Source organism: Xiphophorus maculatus, chromosome 2 (assembly GCF_002775205.1).
Source record: "Xiphophorus maculatus strain JP 163 A chromosome 2, X_maculatus-5.0-male, whole genome shotgun sequence".
NCBI lineage: Eukaryota > Metazoa > Chordata > Actinopteri > Cyprinodontiformes > Poeciliidae > Xiphophorus > Xiphophorus maculatus.
Genome location: NC_036444.1, coordinates 4859044 through 4879462, shown reverse-complemented (window position 1 = coordinate 4879462; position 20419 = coordinate 4859044). Strand labels below are relative to the sequence as shown.

General features: G+C 37.9%; 1 protein-coding gene across 2 annotated transcripts; it reads right to left on the bottom strand.

Annotated features, from left to right (window-relative positions):
- Positions 1–366: 366 nt before the first annotated feature.
- On the bottom strand, positions 367–20399 carry LOC111610598 (ankyrin repeat domain-containing protein SOWAHC-like). 2 transcript variants are annotated; one of them, XM_023345295.1, is made up of 7 exons: positions 18781–20399; positions 18257–18268; positions 9414–9500; positions 8788–8790; positions 5022–5094; positions 1181–1276; positions 367–845 (listed from the first exon to the last, which is right to left on the bottom strand). In XM_023345295.1, exons 1-7 carry the CDS (start codon positions 18832–18834, stop codon positions 697–699), a joined length of 474 nt encoding a protein of 157 aa, XP_023201063.1. In that variant the 5' UTR covers positions 18835–20399; the 3' UTR covers positions 367–696. The 2 variants fall into 2 exon arrangements, with proteins under 2 accessions (XP_023201063.1, XP_023201069.1); XM_023345301.1 differs by lacking the exon at positions 8788–8790.
- Positions 20400–20419: the final 20 nt, after the last annotated feature.

Genomic DNA, 20419 nt, shown 5'->3' with positions numbered 1-20419 from the left:
GCAGCAAACATCGGCTGCAGAAACTCTGGGAGGCTGTTGGGTTTTCTCTGCTCTTGATTTATTCAGAGTTTAATCCAGAACAACTAAATCAGAGCCCTTTTAATTCATTTCATGATATTAGAGATTAGAGGACACTGAGCAAAATAAGGTTAACATCTCTGGGTTGTTATATGGATCTTCTCATTTATTTTGTCGTTTTGACTGGATTTTTTCTCTCTTCATTTTCAGCTCACTCTTTCTTTTGCTACCATTTCCACAAATGGCACCGATCTGTCTTATTAAAGCAGATAACAAATTTTATTCCACTGGACGATGAGCAAGTTAATGAAGACATTCATGAGTGTGAAAGAAAGGCGTTGACACAAGTTTTGTAACAAGTTTTTATTCAAACTTGGCATAGTCACTTGAAACATTGCATTATATTTGTCTCTAACTCTTTACTTTCAAGCTGATGTACACAACAAGTTCTGTAAAATGTTCTATGGAGCTTAATGAGGGTAATACCATTTAAATATTTAAAATAAGAAAGTTGAAAGAGAATGAAAATTGCAACTAAATGTAAAATTAAAATTTTAAAATAAAATTAAAAAAGTATTGTATTTAGGTACCATATCTTTCTAGTAGAGAATTCATCACTGCATGTACAGAAACTGCACACAGTTCTCAGGTGACTTTTAACAAAACCCCAGCAGGAAGTCAAACATGGAGGTCCAATGCTTCATAGGACGCTGACTGATGCACCGCCCCGAACTCCAGGTGGAGCTGTCCTTGACTGCGAGAACGAGAAAGACGCAGTGAGGGTAGAGCAAAGCGCTGCGTCCGGCGACCGGGGCAAAACGTCCTGCCTGCAAACATGGCCGACAGACAACATCAGAATCACACGGGCGTCACAGAGAGACAACACAACAGCAACACATCAACATCACACTATCAGAAACAACACAATATGCCAACACAACACAACAACTCTTCCACAACACACCAAGCGTCATTTCAATAACACTCCAACTAGGCCAGTGATTCCCCTCCATCCAAAAAGTAAAGATAAAAAATAAATCAAAATATTTCTTCAGACAAATGAACTAAAAAGTGAATTTTCACATACATTTTTGGATCAAAAGTAAATTCAAATTAACACCAAAACATAAATTTTGCTTAGCAGTTAGCATCATTCGCTCACTTGTGTGAGGATCTGCTTTGCTGAAGATGTCCGTGGAGCCGCTCCAGTACTGAACCGCTGTCTTCCCATGGTAATCTCTGATGTTCGTTTTAGCATCTGGTGAAGAGAAAAACACACCTCAAAGTGTCTGATTATGTAGATTTTTATTTACACAGTTGATTTTATTGTTTTTAGACTTTTAGATCTTTTATCCTCCATTTGTCCACTTTCCTCAGATTCTTTGGCCAGTGAACAAGGACTGGAAAGCAAACAGATGAAGCAGTAAGAGATTACATGAAGGTCTGGCTGACATAAAGGAAAATAAGTTAGAACTGAATTAGGAGTTTAGCACAAAATAGCCAGTATTTATTCCTGCTTTTATAGAGGAGCTGGAAACAGCGGGATGCTCTGTTTGGATAGAGTAGTGACGTAGCGATCCTAAAGTCCGTCTTCATGTCACTGCATGATGTGCAGACAGACCTGTGGGGTCATTAAAGCTGAAACCAATCAAATAATGAAGCCTGCAGCTGACCTTCATTAACAAACGGTTAGACCTGTGCCTGAGGAACCACTTTAAAACTCTTCAACCTCCACAAACAGGCTCAGAGAAAAGCTCAGAGACCACACAGACACGGTGAGTAATTACAGATAAAACGTGAAGCTGAGGAGGTCAACACCTTCCTCTGACTGAGGAGAGACGGCAGCTTCTCAGGATGAATAACACAGCAACAACATCCAGGTTCACTCCAGCAGAGCCACACCTGCTGGTCCGCTTATCTGAAGCACCAAACTTCCAGGAAACTTCAAACTGGAAATGAACACAGAGGATGTCTGTGAATAAACTGAAAAGCGTGCACCAGGTCAGTTTTAAAGGTGACCAATTATGCTTCCTGGAACAGGTTAAGACAGATCTACGGACGATACAAAACATTTTCTTTACATTTGACGCACAAAATTATTCTTCAATAACCAGATTTTAGTTGCTTCTTTCATATTGAGCTGTTTTAAAGACTATTGTCACTTTAAATGCAAATGAGTTCCACACCCCCCAACTCAACGTTTACACTCGCACGTGAAAATGGCTGCCAACAGATGTGCAATTACACAACCGTACATCTTTGAAAAGCAGAAGTGGAGCCTCCAGAACAACCAACAAGAGTGCAGCAACTGGTTTCTGGATGGTGAGTCAACAACAAAACACCGTCTTTTCCAGCAGATTCCAGCTCGGCTTCGTTAGGGTTGCTATGGTACCTGCTGATTTGTGACGTTACATTCGGAAGGTTTTTGAAACGACAAATTTTCCAGACACCAAAATAAAAAAACAATAATTTTAATAAAAATAATAGTTTTTATTTATAAAGAACTTTTCAAGACACTCAAAGACGCTGTACGGTAATAAAGATTAAAAAACAAGTGAGAATAAGCAAACATGCTGGAACTTCCCTGGTGTTGCTAGGTAACGGGCTGGGCTCCGCAGGCGTTGCTAGGTAACGGGGCAGTGCCTGCTGATTTGTGACGTTACATTTTGAAGGATTTAGAAATGGCTCATTTTCCAGAGACTAAAAAACATGAAGATATTGACAAAAAACGGCTTGGTGAGTTTTTTTTTAAGTGCTTGGGCTGTTTTTTTTAGAAGCATCAGAGACCCAAATGGAAACATTAAAAAAGTATAAAATGTGATTTTTGCATAATAGGTCTCCTTTAAGGCTAAAGCTGAGCTATAATAAATGAAAACATACCAAAGCTGGATGATGACTGAGAAAGTTAAACCTATTGACGTCATTGAGATGCTGTTGGGTGACTTGAAACTGGCTGTGAAAGCAAGAAACCCCTGAAACATCTGACAGCTGAAAGTGAGGAGTTCCTCCTAACTTTTTAGCGGTGGGTGTAATTTTCCTGAAATAAAACACAAACTGCAGGAGTGGAGAGTTTAGTTTCCCTCAGCTGGAGTTTAAAGATCCCGTTTCATGTAAAGTGTGTTTAAGCGACGCGCGTCCTTCTCTCTCTGCTGCGGAGAGCAGCTTGGATTTCGCTACAGTCGCAGCAGAAACTGTATTTAACGCTGGTGGGAGGACGAGGGTGGGAGTTAAAGTGTCGGTAATGACGAGGGTCGGTTACCGTTGGTAACCATTAGCTGCTCCGCTCAGCCTCCAGCCTCCTCAGGTGGGACATCAACACGAGCCGCATGCGTCCTGGTTTTTCTTCACAAAACTCTCGAAGTTAAACAACAGATCCGCCTACAGCTGAGGTGGAAACACAGCGAAATGATGCAACAACCAGAGCTTTCCAGTCAAGATTAAGAATCTGGTTTTCCATCTGAATTCAGTATCAGTAATCTGTGTGTCCAAAAAATATCCCTATAATCAGGTATCCTACAAACTTTGTGAACAATAGTCTAGGATTTATTGGCATTTTAAAACCTAATTTGACTTGACGATTCCATTGGCTTTGTTTTCATTATCGCAAAACACTGAATGTGTTAAAGGCGAAAATGTACATTTTGCATATTTTCATACTTCAATTTGGGTTTCTACTGCTTCTAAAGCAGCCCAAATGCTTAAAAAAAACCAAAAGCCACTTTCTGGCAAAAAGTTAATGTTTAGTGCTCGTTGTTGCTGTTGCTAATTTTAATCTTTATAACTGGACTATCAGTCCAGTTATTTATAAAATAATGCATTTTATAAATGAAATGCATTATTTTTATAATTTTATTTGGTGTCTGGAAAATAAGCCGTTTCAAAAACCTTCAGAATGTAACGTCACAAATCAGTAGGCACTCTAGCAAAGCCCAGCCCCGTCGCCTAGCAGCCCCAGTAGAGCTCCAGCATGTTTGGTCAGCTGGTTTTACCACACTATAATGGCTGCTGGAAAAGACAAGTGTTTTGTTGACTTGCCATCCAGAAACCACTTGCTGCATTTTTGTTGATTGTGCAGGAGGCTCTACTAATGCTTTTCAAAGATGTATGGTCGCATAATTCCGTATCTGTTAGCAGCCATTTTCACCTGTGAGTCTAAACGTTGAGCTGAGGGGGCGTGGTCAGTAGCTGCTTATTTAAATTTAAAGTGACAAGACGCCCTAAAAACTCTCAAAATAGAATCTCATTATCTAAGAATGACTTTGTAAAAAAGAAAACAACATAAGTAAGTAACACAGATTTATCCTGACCTGTTCAAGGAAGCCTAATAGAGCACCTTTAGATTGCATACAGATGGTCTCAATTATTCCTCAATTTCCTTTTGGTTCTGCTGCAGCAAAACATCTGAAACCATGACACTTCTACCTCCAGGCTTCACAGCTGGCGTTCCAGCAATGCTACATTTGGTTTGGTTGAACACATCCACTCTTCTGATGTCCAGATATATACATTTTGGACCAATCTATCCACATAAATCCACGAGGATCCATGGGTTGTGTCGTAAATGGTCCAGGTCCGTCATGGAGGCAGCTGGAGACCGGAGCACGGAGGAATGGAGCTGGAGGAGGTTCAACTGTCAATCTGAGCTCTTTGTTGGCAGCAACGCCTTGCATCAGTGCTTTCTTCTGGCCGGTGAGTCTGTGAGGCGTAAAGATGAAGAATCCCTCGCTGACTGACGCTCGCTGTCTGAATATCAATTCGAAATGTGCATATAAAGAAAACCTGCCTGGAAAACAGACTGACAGCAGAGAAAAAAAAATATTCTCCTGACATTGCGATTGTTTCTTAAAATTTATTTGAATGTCTAGTCTGCACAGAAGCAGCACATGTGGAGTTTACAGGAGCAGAAAATATCAGTTTGCCCATCCAAAGGGCCTTTATTCAGATTAAAACTGAGTTAAACTTGTGTAAATAATACAAAATGTGTTTCTTTGGGTGTGACTCACTGTATGTGCTGATGAGGGTCTGAACAACCTCCTGATGCCCGTGAATGGAGGCGAGATGAAGAGCGGTGTAACCCTGAAAATAATGACACAAGACAAGCTGGGAACTCCCAACATCTTCTATTTACATCAAGAATAACAAAAACAAACTAAAAAATATATTTTAAAGTGAATCAAAACTGTACCAAGTAAAATAAATCACTCTTCCTTTACAGCAGGATAAAAAAAGTCTGTTTCTGATTGGTCTGTTGATTGATATTTTTTTTTTGGGGGGGGGAGGGGGGGGGGGGCACAAAGCTCTATATTTGCAGCAGTAATAGAAATATGCAAACTAGATGCTTCCTGCACAAAAAATACCTGCAGACTCTGGAAAACATTTTGTTAACCAAGCAGGGACTTTCAACCTCAGTTCATGGCCTTAAATGGTGCAGAAATGAGCAGAAAACTGCCTAAAGGAAAATGATTCTCATGTAAGTTTTATAGCAAATCATTTCCATTCAGGGACAAACACGCTGGTTAACCTTTACCTTCAGAAGTGGAAGTGAAATTAATGATATGTCTTAATTAATTAATATGTCTTACTATTCTTCTAATAAATTAGGGAGAGAAAAATGTCAACAAATACTGGAAATGATCTCATAAAGGGCTGAAGCCATCAACTGGATTAATCGATGATTGAAATAATCACCAGTACTAATTTCGTATTTGAATAATTGTTAATTGGAGAGTACAGACTCAACAAAGGCCATTTGCTAAAAAAAAACAACATAATTTTGAGAGGAGTAATTAAGCCAAAACTATGCAAAAATATATATACATTTTGCACTGATGATAAAAAAATATATAAATAAATCTGCTGAAGTGGTATAATTTTAGCTTTAACTCGTTCAAATTCTTTAATGAATTATCCAATTAAGCAGATTTTGTCACCCAATTATAAACTGGTTATCCCAAAAAATAAACCAACAGATCAGCTCTACACTGTATTGATGTGAAGTCAAGCAGAAACAGCTGAGCTTTACATGTTACAAGTATTTTCTTAGCAGAACTGCAGAAACACAAAATCTTACCAAGTATTTTTTCTAGTGCGAATATATTAGTACTCCTGAAATAAAACTAAATTACAAGTAACTTTTTAGCAAGAAATATGAGCTTGTTTTAAGACAATAAATCTTGAATATTAACAAATATACAAAGTATTAGTTTTACCGGCAGATTGTTTCACTTATGGGAAAATGTCTTTTATATGTGGAATAATTTGCCAGTAGAACTAGCACTTTTTTATTACTAATATTAAGAAATTATTGACAAAACAAACTCTTATACTTTGCAGAAAAGTTGCTTGTAAGTTAGTTTTGTCTTATTTTAAGTGAACTAAGATATTTACACTAGAAACTAAACAATAAAACACTTGATAAAATATTGTTTTTGCACAACAATTGCTCTGAATGTTTGTCTTACTCAAAAATTAATTATTTGTTTGTTTGCATCTGTTAATCTGCAGGATGTGTATATTGACAGATTAATCGATAACTAAAATAATCGTTTTTTCCAGCCCTATCTGCAAAGACATGCAAAATAAAGAAACTAAATAAATGGATAGCAACAAAATGATTGGCAGATTTAAAGAAAGTATGAATAAACCAATATATTTAAATAAAGTGTAAACAACTGGAAGTTATTTTACTTTGCAGGATTCAGATTTGATCACTTCCTGTTCTTTGTGTCCATTTGTTTCCTTCGCTGCTGTCAGAAACTGGTCGACTCAGAGCCGGTATCGTGTTAAACGCGAGTCGTTTGTAGTTTTTGACGGCCTGCTGCTCATCACCTGGAGCTGCTGTCAGCGTCTGAGACGAGCAGACGCTCTCCTCGCTGTCAGAAAGCCGTTTAAACCCGACTCCGGTGACAGAAGACTCAAAGCAGAGGTGGAAGTCTGCGTTCATTAGGAAGACGAGTCTGTAGATTACACGATAAACTCTCATCACAGCCTTGGCCCTGGAGGACGTTTGATGTGGAAACACAAAGACTCCTCCTCACTGTCACACTATTCCTTCTGTCCCAGAGATCTTCAGTGCAGCGAGACAACCAGCCGACTCCGGATCAGAGGATACAGAGTCATTTTCGCCTTTTAAAACACGGATTTTGTTTTCCCGGACGAACAGCTGCTACAGAAGGCCGACTGTTAGATGCCACTTTCAAGGGTCTGGATGTCAAAGGAAGACAGGCAGCATGAAGACGTAAATATCTGACATTTCCCTCAAACGTTGAGCTGCTTTCATGTTTTCAGACACTCTTTGAGTCTAATATCAGCTCTAAAGGCCACAGCAGCAGGGGGTTCTGGGAGCCACATCAAGGCCAGACGGCGAGCCGAAAAGGAAACATCCACCTGGAGCACAAACTGGTCTGATCTGTTCTCCATCCAACAACATTAAATCTCAGATTTTTTGCAAAAACAATCAGAAATTTGTTGGATTCTGCAGCAGATCGTCAGTAGGCTAGCTGAGAGGCTAGCCTGGCCATTGCCCTCCAGTTGATTCTCATCTCCCTTCAGTGCTCTGTCTGGGATTTCTCCCATTGAGCTGGATTTCTCCAGTTGAATTTGAATCGGTGAAAAGAAGTTGTGAACGATGGCGTTGATTTTCTGCGCTATTTTAAAATTGTAGTTTCAGTAACAGCAGCAGAGGAAGTGAACAAAGTCATTCAGTCTGTGTTGGATGAAAATCCCATATATTTTAAACAATGTGGCGGAGGTATTTATTTTTATGAAGAACTTTGTCGATCAAGAGAAGAAGGCCAACACTGATCTAAGGCAACTAAATTCCACTGCAGAAAGAACAAACAAGAATAAACTAAGAAACAAAACACAAAGGAATGGACTAATATGGCAACAATTTTTAAACAATAATGGATTCAGATAAAAACTAAATATAGCTAACCTAAACAGTAATAATGAACCCAAGAAAGGATGAGAAAAGACACAATAAAGAGAACTAAAGCACAAATACTAGAAGATCACAAGACTTTGTTTCAGGCTTTTACTTAAAAGAAAGTTGGTGAATTTGTTGAGTAAAAATCAGCTTCAGACTTTGGCTGCACAAAATGTCAGTAGCTTCGTCTCCATTATAAATGTGCCCAAAAAATGTAAAAAAAAAAATCCCCACAATTTTGCAAATGTGATGCTGCCATTAAATAAGAAACGTGAATAAGTTTGTTCAGGCGATAAGTCATTAAAAACATGATGATGGTGCGCCATCATCATCTGACCACATCCTGTCGTCCTCTTTATAGTTTCCACCAGTAGCAACATCCGATTGTTGATCACATGACTCAGGCGATGCAAAAAGTGTTTCCATTGCAATTTTGTAAAATACAGTAATTTTGATTACACCGACAAAACCACCTTATCCTTATTGAAAAATGAGTTGAAATTGAAGTGTTTCCATTGAGCAAATTTATTTCTATAATTCCAGCTTTCGCTGTTATACAATCAATGGAAACGCAGCTACTGATTTGCATTCCAAATACCCACATGTCTATTAATTGTGTTAAATCCAAATGAACAGTCTCTACCTTCTGACACCTAAAACACAAATTTAGTTTTTATAAATGTAAGGAGACACTGGAAGATGACTCACCCCCTTCAGCGAGGAGTGGAGAGAAACGGAGAATCAGAAAACATCAGGAAATGTTTTGGCTCTGATCATTTAAAATACGTTTCATTTTCAACACGGATCTGAGATTTAAGAAATGAAAAAGATCAGAAACTCACATGCTGTCAGATCAGCGGAGAGAAAGAGAAGACAATTGAAATAAGAAATATCAAACTTTCATTTCCATCCATCCATTAATCCATCCATCGTTAATTCTTCTCAGTAATGAATCAAAGGAAATCTCAGAGCTTTTCTTTATTATTTTCAACTAAATCCATTAGTTTTTCCGGATTTGTTCTCTTTTTTTCCCCACATTCAGGCGACTCTTCGGATGAATACAGACCAGGAAAATCCATCCTGTTGAAACCCTCCAGTGAATCCCAAAAGTTTTTCTCGTCTTCTTGCTGTTTTCTGGATTATTGATTTTTGATTTATCTGTGACTCCAACAGAGGCTATTTCGATCAGAGCCATTACAGCCTCAACGATCAGAGACAGAAAGTTAATTATGTAGTTATGGAGCCAATAAGTGACTTGTCTGCTATGGTTTAATCTGCCGAGAGAAAACGTTATCTCCTACAGGCACATCTTCATCAGCAGAGGAAGAGGAGCGGAGGAGGAAGAGGAGTGAGATCCAGCAGATCCTGTATTAAATCCTTCAGGATTTAATTTATTCATCCATTGACCCCCGTCCATCCATCCATCCGTCCGTCCATCCATCCATCCCACCTGTTCACACATTCTCACCGATCGGACGTTGACATCGGCTCCAGAGTGAACCATCATGTCCACGGCCTCCTGACGGCCTTGCTTTGCTGCCCAGTGGAGTGCCGTCTGAAACACAACCACACACACCTGAATGTCAACTAAAACACACACCTGTAACACAAGCACACACACCTGAACGACAGCTAAAACACACACCTGTTACACTATATATCTGATAGACATACAGAGAGTAAAATGGCAGCATAATTGGTGTTGCTGTTTTTAAGATAAGCTGAGCAGAAACACAAATTAAGAAGCTGCTAAAGGCCTCCAGGGCAGCAGGGGGCGCCCAGCAGCAGAAGTTAGGTCAACAGATTCACAATCAAGAAGCCAGTGTCACCTAAAAAACTAAAAGGCATCCTGTTTGACAAGTTTAATCCTCTGTTTTACCACAATTTGAATTATTTAGACAGTCCCTCCAGTTTTTTGTGATTCCACAATTGTTGAAATTCACGCAAAAATCAGCAGATTCCTGCATTATTTTCAAAGAAAGTCACATTTACCATCATATATAAGTGCAAATTCTCCATGAGAGAGGGGTAAAATTATTTTGTACCCCGTACAAAATTTTTCATTCAAAAACCAACTTGAAGCATTCAGGTAGATCTATGTGCTCCAGTTCTGACCTCCATAATGTAATTTTAGAAGAGCCTTACAAATATTTCTAAAGTAGCACCACAAAATCAGTGATTTTGATTAAAAAAAAAGAAAGAAAAAAATCTGGAGGGACTGCCTATAAGATTCATGTGCATAAACAATTATTTTTACCAAGCAGTGAATGTTGGCTCTTGAAAGGCACATCAAGGTAAAAATGGAGGTCAGAACTGGAGCAGAAATCATAACACCTATGTGAATGCTGCAATACGTTTAATTTTTGTCCTTATAAACACCGTAGTAAATTACACGCAGACTGGTCTCACCACAGAGAGCTTTTTAATCACTGAGCTAGATGCCGGATGGTTAGGTCTCCGAGCTACAACTCTCCTGACACTCTTCACTGATAAAATCTTTACTTTATTTAACCAAATTCAAGCTGTACACTTCGTGATTGCTATTAGCTTCACTTTCATCTGTTCAGCTGATTTCTCTCTTTTTCTTAACGTTATCAAATCATTTTGTCAAGAAGGTAAATATAATTAAAGTGAGCTATGATGTTAAACAGAATTGAATGAAGAAAGAGTAAAAAATTATAATATATGCCCTTCAAATTAAAACAACTACAGATGCAGCTTTGAGAACGATAGACCGCAGATGTGTAGCTTCTTATGATAGTTAAAGCAATTAAGTCAATCAAATAAAATGGTTTTAATTCCGCTAAATGATTTTTAAATCAATAAACCAGTAAATAAACTGCCTGAAAGATGTAGATTAGTTTTTGTATTCCTCAGATCTTCATGGGAATATTCGTCTCTGCGCTGCAGGAATGTTGCCTTTTTCTCCCCGCTGCATTCAGCTTTGAACCGATCTTCTCCGTTAAGACGTTTTCCAGCTTCAGCCTTTGTGTCAGACAGACAGAGAAACGCGGCTCGTTCAATAAAGTCCCGCTTTGAAGTGAATTCATGGTTAATTAGTTTAAACAGCTTTGGCTGCGACAGACAAACTGCTTTGCAGTAATGTGAGCTTTAATTCAGCCCAGTGGGATTTAATTCTCGACTAAAGAGCCACATTCAAGGACGGTTATCCCATCACCATTGTGCTGAATGGAAATGTGTTGCTAATCGTGTTTGTTAATGTCCCCTAATCAATCTGTGTGAGCACGACTGTGAAGGACACAAAGAAATCACCTACATCTGAAACACATTTAGAAAGAAGGAAACGATTTTTAGAAACTGTGAGACGAGCAGAAAGGAGCAGAAAATGATAAAACAAATAGTCGATCCGAAATCTTTCCTTGTGTCAGCAGAAGCACTGAAAGATGTACTGTGCATTTCAAGCTAAGGGAAACTTCCAGAGGAATAACTGAAACTGTCAGACGGCTGCAATAAATGGAGAAATTAAATTAATTTAATGTCCCGTAGGTAGGCGAAAGAACAACAAAAACGTTTGAAACAATTTTTATAAAACAGAAAAGTTTCTGATCGCTGATCAATCTGTCAACTAATTTTCCCTTCATCAGCACTGATTAGTTAATAAACCTGAAAACTGCTGCGTGTTTTGGTAAACATCAACAGAGCATACAGTTTCCTTTTAATTTCCTAAAAATCCAAATACATTTTATTAAAACACACTGCAAAGCAGAAATAAGGATGTTAATAATTTGTGTTTTTTGGATTCTGGTCTACTTTTACCAAATGAACTGCACAGTTTTGTTATCCTAAATATACTTACATTTAGTTACAAAGTAAAATAAAGCTGACACAAATGAGAAACCACAAACTCCTTTATGATCTCAAATAAAACTGTACTTTCAATTAAAATGCGATCTAAGTTATTGTTTTCTGCTCAGTACATCCAGAAGGTACAAATCTCAAGATAAACAGAATTTTTTAAAGATATCAGGATCAAACTTGTCGATAGTTTTTAATGATGTTCTATTAAATCTAAATCCCAACAATTTCTACACACTAAATCCACAACAACACGCAAAATAACAGGAGAAAAAAACAAATTCAGAATCTTAAACTTACAAACTGGGTGAATCCAAAGGAACGTAGAAAAGAAACAAACAGTTTAACTATAAATTTATTCTTGACAGAAGTTTAATCAAACCAAACTTTTCTGTTGGCAAGTTTCTTTGGCAAACTAAACGTTTAGCTAGCAAGCTAAATTTTAATTAACACACTAAATATTAATCTCCAAACTAAATATTTAGTTTGAAGTTGAATATTTAGTTAGCCACCTAAATGTTTAGTTTGTAAACTAAACATTTGGCTCCATAATAAATATTTAGCTTATAAACTAAATGTTCAGTTTGAATTAACCAAATAATTAGCTCCAAACTTAATTTTTAGTTAACAAGCTAAATATTTAGTTTCAAACTAAATATTCAGTGCAAATATTCAGTGCTGAATATTTAGCGCTGAATATTGTGCTAATATTGAGTGCAAAATATGAACAAGCTTGTTCACTATTTAGCTTTAGTGAACAAGCTAAATATTTAGCTCCAAACTACAGTAAATATTTAGTTCTGAGTTATCTAAATATTTAGTTAGTTCTATCTAAATAGAGCTAACTAAATATTTAGTGGAGCTAAATATTTATTTAGCTTCAAACTAAATGAATATTTAGTTAGGAGCTAAATATGTGTCTCCAAACTAAGCATTTAGCTCTGAGCTAGCCAGCTAAATATGTAGCTCCAAACTAAATATTTAGCTCTGAGCTAGCTAAATATTTAATTTGTAGCCTAAATATTTAATCCTTACCCATCCAGTGTTTTCAGAATAAACCACATAAGGTTTATTTTCTGTCACCTCTGGAAAATCCAAAAACCCTTTATTCCTAATTTAATTACAATCTCTGACAGTTTGTTACTTTCTTCCTTTCATGCTGCTGCAGCAAATCAAACAATCCAAACACTATAGTCTGCTGATATTTTTAGCCATTTATTTCCTACGTGCTGATCTTCGGCTAAAACGGGTGCAGCCTGCGGTTGCCTGCAGGAAGGTCAATTGAGGTTTGTTTTGTCCTGTGATGGCGGCCCGACGCAGAGCGACTGCTGAGGCTGGACAGGCCAGGCGAGGCAGCGGGTGGAGATTTCATTAGCAGGTGCTAACCGAACCCGGCATCAGTCTGTGTCTCCACCTGAGACCCAAACACAAAACCCTCAATGCACCTACATTACAACCTCACAGGTTATCTTCCGTTAAAGTGGGCATTTCTGTTTGCTGTAATTATTACCGATGGTGACACGTTAGGCGGATAAATCTCCTGATTCAGCATGTTTTCCTTCCAAACAATTCTGGATCAGTTCTACGGGTTTTATGGTTTTTAAACACAGCAGTCACAGCAAAAACACAAAATTTCATCAAGTATTATTGGTTTAGTTTCTGGTGCATTTAAAGTAAGAAAAAAAAACTAATTTATAAGTAACTTTCAGCAAGAAATAGGAGCTTGTTTTAGGTAAATAATTCCTTAATAGTGATGAAAAAGTATCATTTCATTTGGAAGATTATTTCACTACAATGTCAATACACCATTTTATTTACTGTATCTTTGCCTTCCTAAAACAATAGCCTAAGTCATATTTTGCCGGAAGCCATTCTAAGTAAAACATCTGCTTATAAAATTTGAACTTTTTCATCAATATTAAGAAATTATTGACTAAAATATGCCCCCAAATCTTGCTGAAAAGTTACATTGGAAAAACACAAATTATTTTTAGTCTGGTTCCTAGTGGTAATATCTTAGTACACTTGTAATAAAACAAAATTATCTTACAAGTAACTTTTCAGCAAGAATTAAGAGCTTCTTTTGTCACTATTTGTTTTAATATTAATTTTAAAAAGTACTAGTTCTACTGGCAGATTATTTCACTTTTAACAAGACATTTTCCTGCTACACGTGAAACAATCTGCCAGTGGAACTAGTACTTTGTATATTTTTTAATATTCAAATAATAATAATAAAAAAGTTTTCAGAAAGATATAGGAGCTTCTTTTAGTCAAGAATTCCTTAATGTTGATGAAAAAGTTCACAGTTCAACTGTCAGATTATCTAACTTTTCTGGTTATAAATGAAACAATTCCTTATCATTATTAAGGAATTATTGACTAAAACAATCTCCTATATCTTGCTGAAAACTAATAAGTGTACTAAGGTATTACCACTCGAAACTAGACTAAAAAATGAAGATACTTTGTAAGATTCTGTGTTTTTGCAGTGTATTACCTGGATTTTTTTAACAGTAATTTACGTCAGATCCATCAGTCAGTTGCAGCTTTTGCATAAAAGCTAAAGACGCTCCGTGTCAAACGTTCACATGTTTGTGAAAGATGACAGACACCCGTCAGGCTCAGCAGGAAGTCCGGCCCACCATCAGACTCTCTGAGGAGGGAGGACTGCCGGCGGTGACCCGGCTCAAGCTGCCAACTGCCTGCCTGCCTGCAGCAGCATCTGTTGGATCCAGAGTGACGGGCAGGATGAGGCGCAGCAGGAAGGAGACCATTGAAAAGGAGAAAATTTCACTCCCTCTGTCTTGATCCAGCCAGGTGTGAAAAGGAGCCTAATGCTCTCAAGTGGTACGAGGATTACGCCACCGATGCTGTAACTTCTGCTCCAGAGCATCGAAACGCTCCTCCGAGTTTCATCTTAATTAGGGCTCGGCAATACGATTTAAGAATAAAATCTCAGATTTTGAAGGAGCAGTATTATGTAAAATTGGCTTTATTGAGCTTTAGATCATGTTATCATGTTATTCCCTCATCAAAATAATGCCTGGAGTGTTGCTTTAATTCATTCATTCATGTTTGAGAAACCCTTTCATTTCCATGACAACCAAAATGCCTGGGGCGGCCTAGCCCTGCCTTTGAGGACGAAGCTCCACCTCACAGCTCACCTTCCTACACTGAAAAAAAGAGAATGGAGCTCCAACTTTTAAAAAAAAGATAATTTGTTACATGTTATTGAATTAAGATTTGTTATGCTTAATATATTTACATGTATAAACTTAATTTGATAACTAGTAACAAATTAACTCAATATTTTAAAGTTTTGTCTTGTTTCATTGTAAGCATCTGCCTCACAGAGCCCCTTCCCCAGTGATTCCCCCAGTCAGGTCCTTCAGACTAGCCACCAGCAATTAGCAAACACCTGGTGGTACTGAGCATCTGCTGAGCAACTTCTCAGTCCAACGCTGAAAAGTAGCTCCCTCTAAAATTAAACCAAAAAAGCTAACTTCGCTCGGCCTACAAACCTCAATCTTGGTTGGTTGAAGTGAACTGTAACATGGTTTTAATACATATGTGAATGCCAAATGAACTAGACACTGTTCCAAAAGCAAAAGCAGGGCATTGTGGGTAAATACAACCAAAACAAACGCGAGAGTTTAGCGGAAGCAGGAGAAATGACTTGTGTTGTTTTATCCAAGACAAAAGAGAAATCCTACAATCGCTAAAATCTGAAGCAACTCCGTTTTTGTTTCTATTTCGTGAAGAAGGAAGTTGCGCTCAGTGTCTTGGAGGTTTTTGTGTTCTTTCCTTCAGTGGTTCTTGATGCAGCGCCACCACAGGCGAGGAGGGGAACATGTCTTTCTATCAGTTTGGATTGTTTGACACGGTACATTATGAACAGCAGCTGAAAATGTAACAAGTGCTGAAATCTTTCTCCACCGATTACACCAAGTCTATCAGGGGTGAAAACACCCTTAAGGTTATGTGCAGATGCTTGAGCAGTCAATATTTTGCCCGCAGCACAAAAAAAATCTAAGTTCAGTCATTTCCAGCAGACAGATTCTCTTAAAGCAGCCAGTAAAAATCAACTCACCCCCTTCATGAATATCCAGGTTCCCATCCCATGAGGTCAACAGAGAAAGTCAGAAACAAGAAATTTAGTCTCATCTGTTCCGATTCAGGAATCTGTTTAGATTTAGAAACTTGTTCCAAATTAGAAATCTGGTAAGAGTTGGAAAACTGTTAAATGTCAAACTGTGAAAGACAGTCAGAAAGCCTGGAGAACTACTGATCCAGATCACTTTGAATAGAGTCAGGAATCAGGAATGAGTTCAGAATCATAGAAACTGTTCAACTTCAAAGCTGGAAATCCAAAATCAGAAATCTGCTCAAGATCTGAAAAATGCTGATGCAACAAATTGGGTGGAAAAAAAGGTACAAGCAGAGTATTCAAAAATTATACTTCAGCATGTTTTTACTCAAGTAAAAGTAAGTAAAAAAGTAAAAAGTAGCCGTCCAAGAAATTACCCAAGTAAGAGTGAAAAGGTATTTGGTAAAAAGTCTACTGAAATACAGAGTGACTGATTGAATTATCAATCATTTAATAATTAACAAAAATATAATGTTAAGAGGAAATTTGGGCATTTTCAGGTCTAAAATGACAATAATTCATATAGTTAAAAAATAATATCAGGCAAAAGAAACATTTTCCAAATCTGTTTTTTTTTTTTAAATATAAAACTTACTAAACTTTAACAAAAACTGTAGGTGTGGATTTTTGGTTAAAACATGTTTGCTTTTCATTCAGTGGGTAGAAAATCCAGAAATTTTACTCAAGTAGTAGTAGAGATACTTCATAAAAAAATTATTGAAGTAAAAGCAAAAAAGGGCAGAGTAGTAAAAATACTCCTAAAAGTACATTTTTTAAAAAAAGTTACTCACGTAAATGTAACTAGTTACTACACAACCTGAGAAGAAAGTAAAACTCTGAAAAGCTTCTGGAAATCCTGGACAACTGTTCAGTAAGACTTTAAACTTAGAGAACAGTCTGGATCCCAGGAGGAAGAAAAGATGAGCTGGATACGAACCGGTTTTGTTAACCACCTAAACGCTGAACAGCGTGGTTTGAATAAAAACGTAAAAAGTAAAAAATTCTTTCCTGGTTCTGTTTTAATTTAAGCTCTCTGGTGATGGAATAGCATCCTGACCTCCTGATGAGACTCCTCTTTATCTCCTCCTCATCCTCACCTGCTGTCTGACTCTCAGCAGCGCCTTATCCACACTAATAGGATCGTCACTCTGCAGCGCCACATTCTCCTCCATTCACTCCAATAAGCAGATTACCGACGTGTTTACGGCTCTTTGAACATTTCATTTCCTTTAAGCCAATTATTCTCTCAAAGCGCTCAGCTTTCCAGTTTCACTGCCTGGTTGCACGGTAACAGGAAGCTGACCCACTATAAGGGATGTTTCACATGTTTACTGCAGTCAGTTGTTGAATTTCTACTTAAAGCTGCAGTATGCTACTCTTATTAAAAATATGGTTTTTACATATTTGTTGAACCTGTCACTATATCGCGGCAGTAGAGAAACCAGGAGGTGGATCTTAGTGCTGTCAATCATACCTGTGTGTAGGCCTGTTGCAATAAGCAACTAATCGTTAGATAAATTAAAACAAACTTAATTTCAACAAACAAAATAATTTCCATTTAAATTTATTGTTTTTTCTCTTTTTCTACCAAAAACTGGACGGCAAAAGTCTTCAGTCTGTCACTTTGGTTTCAACTAACCCTTTTTTAAAGGACAATTTTGTTTACAGAGACTTTATTATTAGTTTTATTTGTTGTTTCTGTTGATTTGTTTATTTATTTGTGATAATTTAAAATGTCTTCCAGTTCCAATGTTAAATGTTCACTACAATTTAAGTTTATTGATCTTTGAGAATGTGTTCTTGCATTATTATGCCATTACTACTGTATTACTTGAAAATATGATTGTGTATCACAATAACTTATGGGACAATTTTTTCCCAGTAAATTTTGTTATTGTGACAGGCCTACCAGTGTGCAGGCCGCTCCCTCACTCTTTGCTACGCTACAGCTTTTCCCTGTCAACGGATCCTGTTGTGAATGCTAAGGCTAGTTAGCATAGCCACTGATAACAGGGGCTAAAAGGTTTTCATGTAACGGTAAGTTCTTTCTCCACCATTAGTACATTTAGCAGCGCATAAACAAGGATGATTGACAGCGCTAAAGCCCTCCTCCTGGCTGTTTTGGTTGTTTTTGGTCAGGAACGATGCATTTCTTCAATGGCAATAATAGCTCAGGGAGGAAGTAGATGAGATTTATCTTTTCAGATTATCTGTCTCATGACATAGTGATAGTTTTAGCAAATATGTAAAAAAATTTTTTTTATAAAAGTTACATACTTCAGCTTTAAAACACCAGCTGTCATTATTTTAAAACAAACTGATTTTAGGGTTTATGTTTTACTCACAGTGACGAAGTCCTTATGGGAGCAGAGAGGAAACAAACACAATGTGGGTTAAATTGGGGATGGAAGAAGACTTTTTCCACATTAAATACATTTTCGAAGATGAGCAGGACTGTCCAAACTTTTTGTCACATGGGCCAAACTTGTTGAGTGAAAAGAAAAAATACTAAAATCAAGCAAATGATGTCAGATCTGGGTTTTTGATGTACAAAATGGATGTTAGTCATTATAGATCCAAAACTTTAGATGGATTTTGAAGGAAGTTACTGTATTTAGTCAAAAGAAAGGCATCTAGATTTTAAATTATTTTAAGTTCGATTGAACATATATTTTCAGTTATAAGAACTAGATTTGGCCAGAGGAATGTAGAGAACCTAAAAATTGTACTTCAGTAAGAGTAGCACTACTTCAACATATTTTTAGTCAAGTAAAAGTAAAACGTAGCACTCCAAGAAATTACGCAAGTAAAAAAGTTACTCAATTACTGAGTAGTTCCTCCTGGTTCATGTTCAGTTTCAGAAGCTGACCTTCTTCAACACGAGGCTGGGGTCCTGAGTGAGCAGCAGGCGCTGAGCGGCCATGTTTCCCACAGCTGAACTCCTCAGCCAGTCCTTCTCCAGCGGATCCAGCTGAACCCTGTGGAACAGAGACTGGGAGAGAAGATGTTCTTCAGCTCAACAGGAGGATGAAACCCGGAGATGTTGAGGCAGTTCAGAGAGCAGATTTAAAAAGGGGACGTATAATGGAAAATTCACATTTTGCAAGTTTTTATACTTCCATTTGGGGCTTCTACTGCTTCTAAAAACAGATCAAACACCTAGAAAAACAACCCAGCCATTTTAGGCAACCACTTCATGTTTTTTGGTGTGTCATTTCAAATACCTTTAGAACGTAAAGTCACACATCAGAAGCAACTGCCCCTGACCTAGTGACCCCTGCCAAGCTCAACCTGATACCTAGCAACCCCAGCAGAATTCGGCCAGTCACTTAGCAACCCCAGCAGAGTTCCGCCCGTCACTTAGCAACCCAAGCAGAGTTCCAGCACTTCTAGTGAGCTGGTTTTGACTTACCATTCGGAAACCACTTCTCTACTTCTTCCTTTCAAAGATGTACTGCTGCATAATTGCGCATCTCTTTGCAGCCATATTCACACGCCAGTGTAAACATTGAGTTGGGGGGCGTGGCCAGCAGCAGGTGATTTTGATTTAAAGTGACAAGACACCCTAAAACAGTTCAAAATAGTCAGAACAGACAGACTAAAATCTCATTATCTAAGAATAATTTTTTGCAGAAATGTAATGGACATGTTTTGTGTCGCCCATAAACCTATCCAAACCTGTTCAAGGAAGCATAATAGGTCACCTTTAACTTAACAGTTTAGTCTGTTTTGGTAGAAATTTTACAGCAACATTGATTTTTTTTCTCAAAAATGTGATACAGTTTTGCATTGCTAACTTTTTTACATCCCGCAACAGTTGCTCCCATTTTCTCAGTGGGAAATCTGACTTCCGAGGGCGTTCCAGTTGGCTTTCTGAATGGGAAGTCAGAATTTTCCAGTTCTCAGTAAAACTGGAACGCAGCATTAGCATTAGCATGCTCCACTAGTGTGACATAATTTCCTCAATGATGAAGGAAACTTACAAGCATCGTCTGGGGGAGCCTTCGTTTTTCTGCTGTGATTCATTTACAACATTCAAAGGCAGCAAGTTGTGAATTAAGACACGTTTGTGTTTTTGCAGCAGTGTCTTTAGCAGATTTGTTTCTCTGCAAAGGACAGTGTAGAAAAGACAAACTCACCCTGGTTGCCCTTTAGCCCCGGCGGGGGCCTCGGTCCGAGGAAGGGTCACGATGTCATTAGTGGTGTTTAATCAGCGGCCTGTGGGGCCGGCGGCACTGTTTACCTGATACCTCCGTGTTAATTAGAGCGGCTGAGCAGCTCAGAGGGAGGCCGTCCTTCAGCCCGACAGCGCAGCGCGGCTCCAGGCCAAACGCTCGCTGCTGGCACACTTTTACAAAACCACTGAAACTGATTTTACAAAGCTAAATAACATCAGAATATATTTGTGAAGGTAAGGATCTCTCTTTGGTTTCAGGTATTTCTAGTGCAAATATCTTAGTACAGTTGAAATAAAACAAAACTAACTTACAAGTACCTTTTCAGTAAAA